We start from the raw sequence: 12,859 nt of genomic DNA, 5'->3' as shown, positions 1-12,859 counted from the left end.
ATATTGGAAGACTGATGCTCTAATTCAAGAATTGAAAGGAGCTCAATACCTTATGTAATATGTTAAAAGTAGTCCTTTTAAACTGAAAACATACATATATGAAGTTTTATTCTGAGAAATTGCATATTTCGTACCAAGATTTTAATTCAAAAGGTTGGAAATGTGAGTGGGTATAAAACAAAAGATACTTTGCTTCCATCCCTCATAGTCCAACTACCACCCTGTATCATTACAACACGAAATCAGCTAAAATTAACCAAATAAATGTCAACAAAAGCAATAGTGATTATATTAATCTCCTAATACAACTGCATTCATTCACTACCATAATTATTTCTCCATATCAGATTGGAAGCATTTATATGCTGTTTCATAACTGACTGCCGAAGCACGGTACGCTCAACACATCTAGCCTCAGAAGTCCCAGATTTTTTAATACTGACAAACATAATTGTGCCAGAAAACTTTCTAATTTGTGCTGCTTAGATGCCTCTAATATTTATTTATATTAAAATATATCAGTCCACCACACAATCTATAATAGTTCTTCAAGCACAGCTGTACATTCTCAAATGTGCAATATAATTTCAGCATTCATACCCTGATTTAGAGAAGCAGACTTGTCATGCACTGATCTCCTTCTCTGGAGTTAATACCAATGCTTTTTTTGTAAGAAAAAAGGTGCCAGAACTCAATAAATTATTTACTTTTCGCACGTAGTCAATCACTGTACACACACCCACACATATCAGTTCTGTAACGAAACATAATGGTCACCGCCCGCAGTAAGCACTCAGCACGCGACCACACAACCAATCACAAGCCGAGCAGCGCCATCACAACCAGTGCGGACGAAGTACGCATGCATTGGATTCGACACACAAACAGCCCACATGCCGCAGCCCTGCTACGCTCAACAGGGCAATTCAAATCCACATGGACCAAACATCAAATTTTCAAAAGTTACTTTTAAAACTTGGAAAATCTGTTGAAAAAAGGTGTCAGAACTCCATTCCGGTGCATTCTATGACAAAAAAAAGCACTGATTGATACATAGAATTAATGGCATAAAATATATTTGAATAATCAAGTGTTTAGCTAAATGCACTACATTGCTTCCATCTGCACTACATTGTTTTCAAATGGCATGCATATCTGCATAGGCATCCTGATTTATATTCTCATATAGCATCACATGACATTCTCACATAAGCTACATGCTTACATTAAGCTACATGCAACTATAAGATACATACACGCATGTCTCCAATATGTATGTGTGAGGCCATTCAAGCAATAAGGATGCCAATACTACATTGTTAATTTTACTAAAAATTAGTTTCTCAATGCTACTTCAAATCCCATGAACTACATATTTATTGAACCTTAGTTGAACATTAATTTCAATCAATCATTTGTATCTTTCTAAAATTATGTTTATTACTTTGAGTAATGTTATTTTAAGATAAGCAGCTGAGAAGATCTGAATAAATAGCAAGGAGCAGCTTTCATGCTTCTAGAAAATGTAGTGCCAAAAAGGAGACATAGTAAATAGAGCAACTGTTAACATCAGTTCTCCAAAGAAAAATGAATCCAATCAAACACAAACACCTGACCATCAGGCCAATGGAGAATTCTTGAAAGTTACTGCATATACTAGCTCCACAGCCTGAACATTTACAGATGTTGCAATCAGCTGGGCAAAGTATTCTTCAGCTATTGGCAATCCCTTGAACAAGAGCATTTTCCAGTGCACAAATAAGTGTCCTACACATAGCAGCAATTAGTTATATTGGCTTTCCAGGAAATTTTAACTGGATTTTTTCCTGACAGAAATCAGGCAACATGCATCTGAATTTTTTCAGTTTGCAGCAGAAAATTGCCTGATGCACTATTATGTTATTTAGTAAACACAGTCTTAAACTGTATTCTGTATTTATTTTTGTCCCAATAGGCCACAGGCACTTGACCTAAAATACTTAGAAGAAGAGGGAATTGAAACCAATTAAATTTGTTTTAAATGTTACACTATGTAGTTTATTATTATTGTTATTGGCATACTTACAAAAACTGAAAACAATGGGAAATATCCAAATTACCTCATTCTTCCTCAGGTATGTTGGACTGGCATGACCCACAACAGAAGCTAGTGCTTACTAAAGCAGCGCTGAAAATGAGCTGAAATGCTTGTCCCCAGAATGGGGCAGGTCCTAACATTTGGATGCCAGGAAATACTTCCTGACAGTTAGGACCCCGAGAGTATGGAATGGGCTTCCATGGGAGGTGGCTGAAGCCCATTGGTGAGTATGTTCAAGGATAGGCTGGACATGCACATGGTAGGCATGTCATGAGGGAGTTGGCTGGAACCGGAAGTCAGACTAGATGGCCCAAGAGACCCCTTCGGACTAGCTCTGTTTTTATGTTTCTAACTTTGGCTTGTTTCTGATTGCTCTAGAAAGCTTAGCTTTCTGTTGCAAATGCAATGCGTCCTGCTGGCACACAAGCAGCATTGGATTCTACCCAATGATGCTGTCCTTGCATTGTTTAGATTTAAGGGGAAAAGGTACTAAAAACAGTTGACAAAGTAACACATTTTATCAACTGAAAGAAATGAAGCTGTTGGAACACCTTCACTTTCACTGTTAACACTTCTTAGTGTTATGCCTGTTATTTACCATCTTTATCTTCTAACCAGGGTGGTAAAACTAGATTTAAATCACGGTTTTCTACATAATTTGCGTGCATCTCTGCCTTACCTGTAGGTAGGGAAACTTCATTAAAATATTCCCAAACTGGGGCTCTTTCATAGCCTGTTGTCATTATAGGTTTTATCCTCCAGGGAAAGAATAATATGATAAACCTCAGTCTGTACACAAAAAGATTCAAAGACTTGAGAAGTATTCTACTCAAAAGGTTTCACTTTCATTTTTACCCCCCCCCCCGGCCCCGCTTAGCTTCTTGGGCAGATCTATTCCACTTCCAACAATCTTCTTCTATTCATTGATTAAAAACAGCACTTACAAAGGTAGAGGGTTGATTCTGTGTACATAAATTTGCAAAGGAAAAATGGGATTAAGATCTTTTTCTCAGCTCTGCATGTTTATAACATTTTTGCTGTGAAGAAGCAGCATGTGATATCTGCAGAAACAAATTCAGTTTTGAGGAATGCAAAAACCAAGAATTTGTGATAATATATTCTAGATACAAGAACTGCCCAATAATCTTACAGAAACCTCTAGAAGAGCATGACATTGTGAATGGATTGATGGAATTCATTTAGCAAAAATGTAAACATTGCATGAGTATACAGCCTCATGATATATAATAACTAATCCTTAGTTCATGATGAATCACCTTTGGACTATTAATGTATCTGAAACAGAAAACAATCTTAGATAGACTTTTCCTCAAAAAGCATTTGATTCTAAAAATGCAGTATAAATTTAAAAATCCAATTTAAATCCAAAAATTAAAAAAAATAATTGATTTTTATCCATGCTCCTTCTAACCCATGTATTTATGATTACCCCAAAACTGTAAGTATTACATACTTCTTAGCCCTTTAAAACACACACACACACACACAATATAGTGTCCAAATAGTTGCCAAGCAGATCAAATTAATAAATGGCAGTCAACTTTTCAAGCTTCCACAGACTCAGTATGCCAGCCCACTTTGACACACACACATACTCCACACTGCTAAAACAATAGCCATTGTTTGGAGCATCAATTAATCCTTAAAATGTCCCCATGCTATTTTGTTATTCAACCCATAGGGATATGATAATGTTTCTTAAATTAATACTGTGTACAGGTGTACTAAGCAATTGTAATTCAGTACCACCCATTACCTTTTGAATGCATTTTTCTTTGGGGACATTCCAACCATGCTAGGCTAAGGACAGGAACTGTTTCCTTCAGTAATGTTATGAGACAATTTGTTGCCCTCACTCAACCTTTCTAGCATATTATTCACACAAAAATCTATCCTTCCCCCATTTGTAACCAAAAAATCCATGCCACCAAATAGATGTTTCAAATATAATGCAACAAATAAGAGTTAGAATGCAATCCTAGAAATGTTTTGATCAGAGAACCCTCTACAACTCCCAGCATATCCAAGACAATAAAAGGAATTCCAAGGATCCAATGTTATATAGAAGCAGAATAAATATTAGTTATCTACAGCAGCATTGCTGCTTTATGCAAATTAATGAAAATGGGATGATCAAAAGACACAAGTACAAAAACCATGTCTTATAAAATGTTACTCCATAGAATGCCAATGGCTTCTCTTTTTACAACAAAATTGAGACATTATTTATTTTTGTATGAAGCAACACCATCCAGTCAGAATTTCATCTAGTTATTTTCACCAAATGCTTTACCAATGATGCTATCTCCTCCTTTGTGCAATGCTGTATCTTCAGCATGTATCCTATAATACATCAGCATGGCCCATTGTGTGCTTTATCAGAGTGTTAATTTGCTTTCAACACTTTATTTACAGAAAAACATGGCAAGCTTTCACATATTGGATGCTATTAGTCTGCCTTACAACAACCTCCTTGCTAGCTTCAATTCAGCAGCAGGCAACAGGTTCCAGCCAGTGTGTTAGTAACACATTCAGCTAAGTTTGGCTGACATTGGTTCAACCAGCCGCTCACCGCAACACGAAATCCAAAAGCATTCAGTATAAAAAGCCACAAAAGGTGAAACCTGTTGCTTGTGCCAGCGAACACAACAGAAGTCTGAAACGGACAACAAACACAAACTAGCGCACTTGTAGGCTCTATTATAACCATTAAAACATATCTCAACACAGAGTACCAGAATGTAGACTCCCACGCACACAGAAAGAGCAATATTTCCTTTATTTCACAGGACCCCCCCCCCCAGAATGACGCTGAATCCATTTAGCGAAAACACACCGGGAGGAAAGGAAGTAATCCTTTTTATGAGATTATACACACATTAACCCGCGCGCATATGTGAGTGCGCGTGTGTGTGCGTGTATAAAATACTCTCGTAAGGAGGATTACTTCCTTTTCCTCCGCTTCCCCCCCCCCGGGAAATAAGCGAGAGCCTCAAGAGTGGGGAATACTCACTCAATGAAGTAACTGGCTCCCTCTTCGGAGAATCCCTCCTCCCATCCACGGGGAAGATCTAGAAGGGGGAAAGGGAGGGGAGGGAAGGAGCGAAAGAAAGAAAGTGGCAAAGAGAGAAAGGGGGCGGAAAGTGAGACCTCTGCGCCCCAGAGAGCCGCCGCATAAATCCCGGCCGCACAAAGCTCGTCGCTCAGCCGGCTCCCCTCCCGGAGGGCGAGAAAGGCGGCCACAAACACCGGGCGCGGGCCGAAGGGAGAAAAACGCGCGGAGCAAGGAAGCGCCGGGCGCCGCTGCTTCTCCTCCCGCTCCCGCCGCCGCCCCCCCGCGTGGCCCGAGGCGCGGTGGCCGGGGCGAGGGCACCCACCTGAGCGGATCATGTGGCCCGAGTTGACGGGTTCCCCGGTGCGCGGATGTAGCCAAGTAGTTGCGCGGGTCAGGTCGCTAAGGAGGGAGAAGCGGCAAACATGCACCTGTTAGTAGAGCCTGTTGTGAGGGAAGTCGGGAGGGAGGGAAAGCGGAGCGGAGAGACGAGGGGAAAGAGCGGATTCCTCGGCGCCCCGTCCTCCCTCCCCGCCCCCGCCCGCGCCCCCTTGTTCCCGCCGGCGCCTTACTCGATGAAGAAGACCCGGCCGTCCCTGCAGACGCCATAGGACCAGTGCTCAGGTAGAGTGTCCCGCCCCACCGCCTCGGCCGCCGCCATGTTCGCCGCGCCACAGCGAGCGAGCGCCCGAGCCAGCCCGCCCGCCCGCCGGAGGGGCGGGGGGGCGTGCGGGAGGGCAGGCAGGGCAGGCGCCCAGGGCCCGGCCCTGCTCAGCAGCGCCCCCGGGCAACCGAGAGCGGGAGGCGCAGCGCACGGCGCGGCGTGTCTCGCCTGCTCCGGCGTGCGGGAGGCTGCTCTTCCCTCCCGCTAACCGCTCTGGAAAGCTGGCGCTCTCCCGCACTCCGCCCGCGCCTGGTAAAGACGGAGCCCTTTCCCACGTCGCTCGGGGATCCCTCGTACAGGAGCCCAGGCAACAGGTCCTGCCGCTCCACAGGAGCTCGCCGTTGCTTATTTGAGACTTCATACCTGCCGTCCGCCGGATCTCCGACATCAAAGCTCAAGTCGCCTCTCCGACTTATGGCGACTCTATGAATGAACGCCCTCCAGACGGGCCTGTCCTTGACAGCCCAGCTCGCGTAACCTCAAGGCTGTGGCTTCCTTTGTGGAATCGAGCCCTCTCACGGTTGGTCTTCCTCTTGTTCTGCCTTCGATTTTCCCCAGCAGGAGTGTTTTCTCCAGTCTCCTTCTCCTGATGTGCCTGAAGGACAACAGCTCCAGTTTTTTCATAAATCAAGGAAGAAAGAGTGTACTTTAACTTGGGCGAAATGCCTTTCTCTGACTGCTGAATATAATACTTTCTCTTGCACTTTTTAGGGCTTTTCTGGAAAGAAAATGATGCAGTTACTTTGTTGTAAACCACGCAGAAAACTTCAGCTATGGGTGGTATGGAAATGAAATAAATAATAAAATAGTAAAATAATCATAAGTGGTTTGCTGTGCAAAGTCTAGATGACCTCCCTAAACTTCTGCTCCTGGAACACACATTTTTCCCAGTACATGTCACATTTGTTGAACAAGTATCATGATGGCTATCCACTGAAAAGTATGGGCAGTATCCAGTAAAACATGAACACCAACATAAATAAGCTTGTATTACCATAAAGATCCCCTAGCCAATATCATTAGCTGGAAGGACAGAATTCCCCCCACCCCCAAAAAAAATCACTTTAATGCTGTTGCTATTGCTCTAGTCTCTTATGCTAGTGCAATTTAATTTACTTAGCACTCAAGTCAGAGGGATACTGCCTTTTATAGTATCAATATTATTTCTATACTGCTCAAAAGGCAAACTCTCTGGGCAGTTCACAACAATTCATAAAAAACACAAAATAAAACTTTATACAAAATTTAAAACAAAATAAATGTCATAATTCAAGCAACAGAGAATTCATATAAACATTGTTCAAAAAGGCAAACTTGAAAAGGGTTATTTCTCACATTGCTTCAATGCCCTGCCAATTTGTGAACCTTTTTCTCAAACCTGTTGAGGCTTAGCTTTGTTCTTCTCTACTCTTCCTCAGTTGAAACAACATGAATATTACATCCCATAACAAGGTAATTGCTTACCTCTAAACAAAAGCCTGCAATCTTGTCTAACTGAATGTGGTGGCCTTAACTCCTGCAAGGGAAAGGTCTAGTAAAAAACTTGATAGCTCTATAAATTGAAAATGTAAAGCAGGATTTCTAATCTATATTGCTGACTAAGTATGGAACTAGGGAGTAACAAAAATGTTAAATGAATTACTGTGGCCAGTGCTCATAAACTGAAAGACTAGATTCCTTTCACAACTTCTTGCCCCACCACTAATTATCAACATTATCATCCTATATGACTATCATGAAGAGAAAGTCACCTAATCATGGACATCACCAGCTATTGCAACACTGCAGTTTATCCAGTGAACAAACTTTCCATGTGAATCAGTTTACCAACAAGCTGACAGAGACTCTAGCACATTGGCTTTTTCTGTATTCTTATTTTTACCCCATTTATAAATGAGGTCATAAATGAATATGGCCCTGTCTGACTCTGGACAAACATTGACACAAGGACTCATTCGGTTAAATATTATATTACCTATGGACAGGTGTCCACTACCTTAGAAAGAGCTTCTCATACATATTGATTGTACTGATGCTACACTAACAACTTGATGGCTCTCTGTACCTGTAGGTTTATTATTTTATTATGCATGATAAATTTTTAAAGAACTATATTTTTAAAAGAATGAATAGGATCCCCGGCTCATCAATGTTCAGTGGAGGATTAATTCAATTCTCACCAAAATATATCTTAGACCACACATATGTATGGATGAAAATTTCAAGATGCTTTTCCCCTCAAAGGAGCTGGCATGCATCTTAAGATTTCCTACCAGCTCATTGATTTACAGGATCACAATTGTCTTAATACATGTTTTTACTCTTTTGTAATATGACTGGAAAGAAAAGAACAGTACATTCACTGAAACAGAATTTGTGGATCAATGCAGTGGTAGAGAGTGGATGTAATTTTGTGCCTTTCTTTGACAGAATTCAGATCGTCTGAAGCTTGCTGAAGGAGTTTTCATCTTGCCTGCAGCCTGGAGCTACCTTAAAGTAATAGTCAGAGACAACATAATAACTATTTGATGTCAGGAAGGAAAGATTAAAGAAATCATACTTGGTGGATTTTTAGCAGATATTTAGCCACCTATTGAGGCACATTTCCTTCCTGAAGCTATTGTAAAGATGGGACTTTATATGGTCGACAGGTTTAGCTATGCATGCACAGACACACAGACAGATAGGAAACGGGGAGTCCAGTTCATTAGACCTCAGTGGATTTCTTGCCCACTTCTGATCCAATACCAGCAGAAAGTTGTTTTTTTCTGCTCAGCCTTCTTTCTCTAAGACAGATTGCAATTTTTGCACGTTTTTAACCCCTGATGAATTTTGCTTAAATAAATGCTCCCAAACCATGTGGCTCTATTGTGATTTGTGCATAACTGGATGATTTGCATAAAAAAATCATGCCCAAATCATACAAGAGCTGCATGGGTTTTGGGTGCTAATTTGCACAAATTTCACTGATTTATTTATTTATTTAAAACTTTTGTACTCCATCCACCACTGGCATCTCAGGATGGCTTACAACAAAAAATAAATAACACAACAGACACAGCATCCAGCAGTCAAGATAAAAACCCCAGTTAAAACTAACTAAACATTAAAATAATGGGAAAATATTATTCCCATTTTTTCAGGTGAAAAAGGTTTTCACCTGACGCTGAAAAGAATAAAGGCTTGGTGCCAAGTGACCCGCTGTGGAGAGTGTATTTCATAACTAGGGAACCACTGCAGAGAAGGCCCTCCTCTGGGTAGCCACCCTCCTGATCTGCTTCTAGAAGGGCTCCCAGAACAGGACCTTCACCTCAGATCTCAAGGGGCAGGAGGGCACATAGGGAAGAAGGCACTTCTATAAAAAGGGATTTATAGGTCATCACCCGCACCTTAAATTGTGTCCAGACTTCAACTGGCAGCCAGTATAACTGAGAGAAGACTGGCATTATATGTTTAACATAATTGAGCAAATGCATGTCCAGGGGGTTGGAGCTAGCCTCAACTGGGCATAAAGAAGTAGTCAACAAGAACACCCTGGCTTGTGCCTTTCAGAATTCTCTCTGAGAGTATATAGGTTGTGCCTGTGTGTAAGAGCTGGGTTAAACTTCAGCTCAGAGTTCAGATCAGGAAAACATGGGCTCCATGTGCATGCCAGGGGCCTGGAAATAGCCTAGCTTATTCGAACGCTGTGAGTGCTCAACAAGAGCCCTTGAGTGTTACTTTTCTGCATGTTGTATGCATATATAGGGATTATACCTGCTTGCTCGTATTGGAGTTCAAGTTAGAATTCAGGTACCAAAATAGGGAAATTTGGCACATTTACTCTCAGTGGATTTCCTACCCCCTTCTGATCCGGTGGTTGAAAGCTGGCCAAGTTGGGGGTGTTATTCAAGAATGTCATTCAAGAGTTAAGTCTCAAGAAATTATCATACCTTCTACTTTTTGTGTTCAGAAAAAGTCAGGATGGCAATTTTGCCCCATAGAACACTTCCCTGTTTGGAAGTTACATTTGTTCAAAACCCAGGAAGCTATGGTTTGTTCAAAATATAGCTCATCTGGTTTCAACAAAACAGCAAGATATGGCTTGATGAGGACTAACTAAGAAATAATGGTGCATGAGGAGAGGAAGGAGAGCAATGAAGAACATGCAAGCACTAGCCTACTGTAATATCTAACCATTGTTTGAGGTTGTGAGTCTATTCTATACCATACTAGAAAGGTGGGGAGGGGAGTCTGAGACATTTCCTTGGGTTTGTGTTGTACCTAATATTTTGTAATGTCAAAAACAATTCTTTTACCTCACATAATTTGTTGCTAAATAAAGTTGCTTCTCCCTTTATAGCATTATAAAGATAAGACTCTTTCTTTCTTCCCTCTCAGAAAACCCTACCAGTGCCCTTCTCTCTGGTCTGGGCTTGTTCTGTCTTGTTCCATATTCATCTACTTACTTCCACCCAGCACTCTACTGCCAGAACTAATCACCTTTCATGTTGTACTGACCATGTGACCAGATTCTTAGATTCTTGCACAGAGTTCCAGTCTATTCTTAGATTCTGCACAAACTTCTTATTCTTACTTTCAAAGCCACCCATGGTCTTGTACCCCCATTTCTCTACTCTTATATCCCAGTTTACCCCTTCATTCTCATTCAGCTTCACTATCTTCATCTGTATGAAACAGATGTCAAAATGACTGCCTTTTTCCTAGCTGTATCTTATGGAAGGAACTAATTTCCAGCAACTCTCTGTCTCACCACTTGTGTTCTTTCGAATCCATCTTAAAAACCCACCTATTCCATACAGTGTTTGGAATAACCCTCCACAATATACAACTGTAACTAAAGAATGGGCAATCAAAAATAATTACATATCCTTCCTCTGTTTGACCCTGCATCCATTTCTCTCCTATTTTTCTGTTGTTTCTCTGTGTTTGTTTTTTAGACTGTAAAAGCAAACCTGCTGTTCTAGATACCACAAACACTACTGAGTTGGGATTAAGTTACTCCTGAGTAACTTCTCCAGAGAATTCACTTATAAATAGACATGCATAGAGTATACAGGAAACTAATGAACATAGATTTCATGTTAACTGACCTCAATCAGCACCCCCCCACCTGTAGTACCCAATAATCAACTACCTAGGACCTTTCAGGCCAGAATATATGCTTTTATCAAATTCCTCAGACTGAGAGAAAGCCCTGCTGATTCAGTCCTCACCACCCGCACACCATAGGAATCATGAGCAGCAGAACTGGGTAATGGCCCTTTAAGCTCCAGTAGCTCCTGGTGGGGCAAGAGAGGGCAGGTACAGACCAGCCATTCTTCAGAAAGCTTCAGAAGCTTTTGAGACAACTGTTCTTCTTGAGCAAGTTCCAGACAACATCTGCCTCAGTGATCTGTCCAGGGTCCTGACATGCCTTTGCCTATCAGATGGGGCCTTACCTCATTGAACTAGCTCTGGTAATCCGGCTCTTCAATACCACTGGTGCAACCTAGTCTCCCCAGGGAGCCCTAAATTAAGCAGGATAATACAGAATGGGCAGACAATCCAAACATGCACAATATTAGCCCAAGCTGTTTCTAAAAGCAGAAATATAATGATAGGAGAAGATCAAGACATCAGGAGATATGGTATGGGAAAGTTAGTACTACTTTAATATCAGCATGTTTGCTAGGGACACATCATTCTAAATATGTCTGCAAACGTTTTATCTGTGTTCAGGGAATAAGCCTTTTTGGAACACCAAACCTGGAGAGAACATTACTCAAATTGTGTGCATTTTCCCTATCTGACACTGGTCCTATTTCAATGGAGAGCATCCTGATGTCAGCAGATTTTACACAATTTGTACAAAGCAAAGGTAAATTGAATAACATACAGAGGCTATCCTGATAACAAGGTTTTTGTCACTAATTTCTAGAAGTATTGGATGTTTATGGGAACAAAACACTTTCTGGAATACTAAGTATTCTCAAGTGGTAATTACCTTCTGGAAAGATGCTTGGTTGTATAATTGTAATTGGATTAGTGTTGCATATGTATAGCATATATATGTCCTGCTCAGAAGTAAGTTCCACTGAGTTCATTGGAGCTTGCTCCCAGGTCAGTGGGCATAGGATCACAAATGGGGGTTCTCTGCACCTGGTGTCTCCCTTCTGTCTTGTGTTACCAGGAGGAACATTTGCCCTTTTTGTGCTGCTTTCTTCTCCATGTTGGTGAAGTAATAACAAAATGAGTAGCAAAGAAGCAACCGCTGTTCCTGTTAGCTATTCCAGGCCTCTATGTCTCTCTGGTCATCTCAGCTGGCTCTGTCTTCAAGATACAAGGTGGATTGTACACTGTGTCACAAAAGGTGCTTTTTTTACTGGAGGAAAGTGCATTGTGAAAGTAGAAGCATGCATCAGGATGTTAATAGTTGTGCACAGTAGATATTCACACAGCTTCATCCGACATTAATCAACAGTATTATTCCACAGCTTCTTCCAGAGAAGAGAGAGGTCAGATGTTTGACAGGGCCTTAAAATCCCATCATCTCAACAGCACTGCCCGGCTCACTTTATATTTGGTACCCAGTCTTTGCATGAGGCAGGAGCAGAAGAAGATGAAATGGGAAGCTGGACCAATCCATCAGCTCTTCTGAAAGACCATTTGTTTTGTTTTGTTTTTTCCTCTGCCTTCCTTTTTCCTTTTGTTCCATGTCATTTACATTGCAAGCCCATGGCTAGAGACTGTCTTGCTTTTATTGATTGTATGCAAGCTAGTCTAGAAGACTTTTTGGCTGAAGAATAAGATAAACATGCTTTAATTAAGAGGCATTTTGGTTTGCACAGCTCACCTTGAGTGCCATTAGCTGACTTGAGTGCTAGTTTGATGGTGGCATGCCCAAGGGCCCCCACTATTCTGGAACTTAAAGTGCTTATCTCAAGAAATGCCACACAAACATGCATGAAAAATGGGATTGAAAGAGACAAACAAGCAGCTCTTATCTGAAGCACTTATATCACAATTGAGTATTGTAGGTAGTGAGAATATAGTAATTAAAATG

The 12,859-nt window shown here is 41.2% G+C and overlaps 1 protein-coding gene across 4 annotated transcripts in view; it reads right to left on the bottom strand.

The window, feature by feature from the left end:
- The window catches only part of PLEKHA7 (pleckstrin homology domain containing A7), a 199,055-nt gene extending 192,272 nt beyond the window's left edge, over positions 1–6,783 (bottom strand). For 3 of the 4 annotated variants that reach the window (XM_044425601.1, XM_044425602.1, XM_044425603.1), the window contains exons 1-3: positions 5,723–5,849; positions 5,476–5,552; positions 5,112–5,169 (exon numbers count right to left, since the gene is read on the bottom strand). In XM_044425601.1, coding sequence (XP_044281536.1) covers positions 5,112–5,169; positions 5,476–5,552; positions 5,723–5,811 — 224 coding nt within the window. In that variant the 5' untranslated portion in view covers positions 5,812–5,849. Of the gene's footprint in view, positions 1–5,111; positions 5,170–5,475; positions 5,553–5,722; positions 5,850–6,177 lie in introns of those variants that run through there. The other variant, XM_044425604.1, reaches the window with a different exon arrangement.
- Positions 6,784–12,859: the final 6,076 nt, after the last annotated feature.

This window comes from Varanus komodoensis, unplaced genomic scaffold, assembly GCF_004798865.1.
Source record: "Varanus komodoensis strain SLA01 unplaced genomic scaffold, ASM479886v1 scaffold16, whole genome shotgun sequence".
Lineage (NCBI taxonomy): Eukaryota > Metazoa > Chordata > Lepidosauria > Squamata > Varanidae > Varanus > Varanus komodoensis.
The sequence above is the reverse complement of the archived record's forward strand: the minus strand, read 5'-3'. Positions and strand labels throughout refer to the sequence as shown.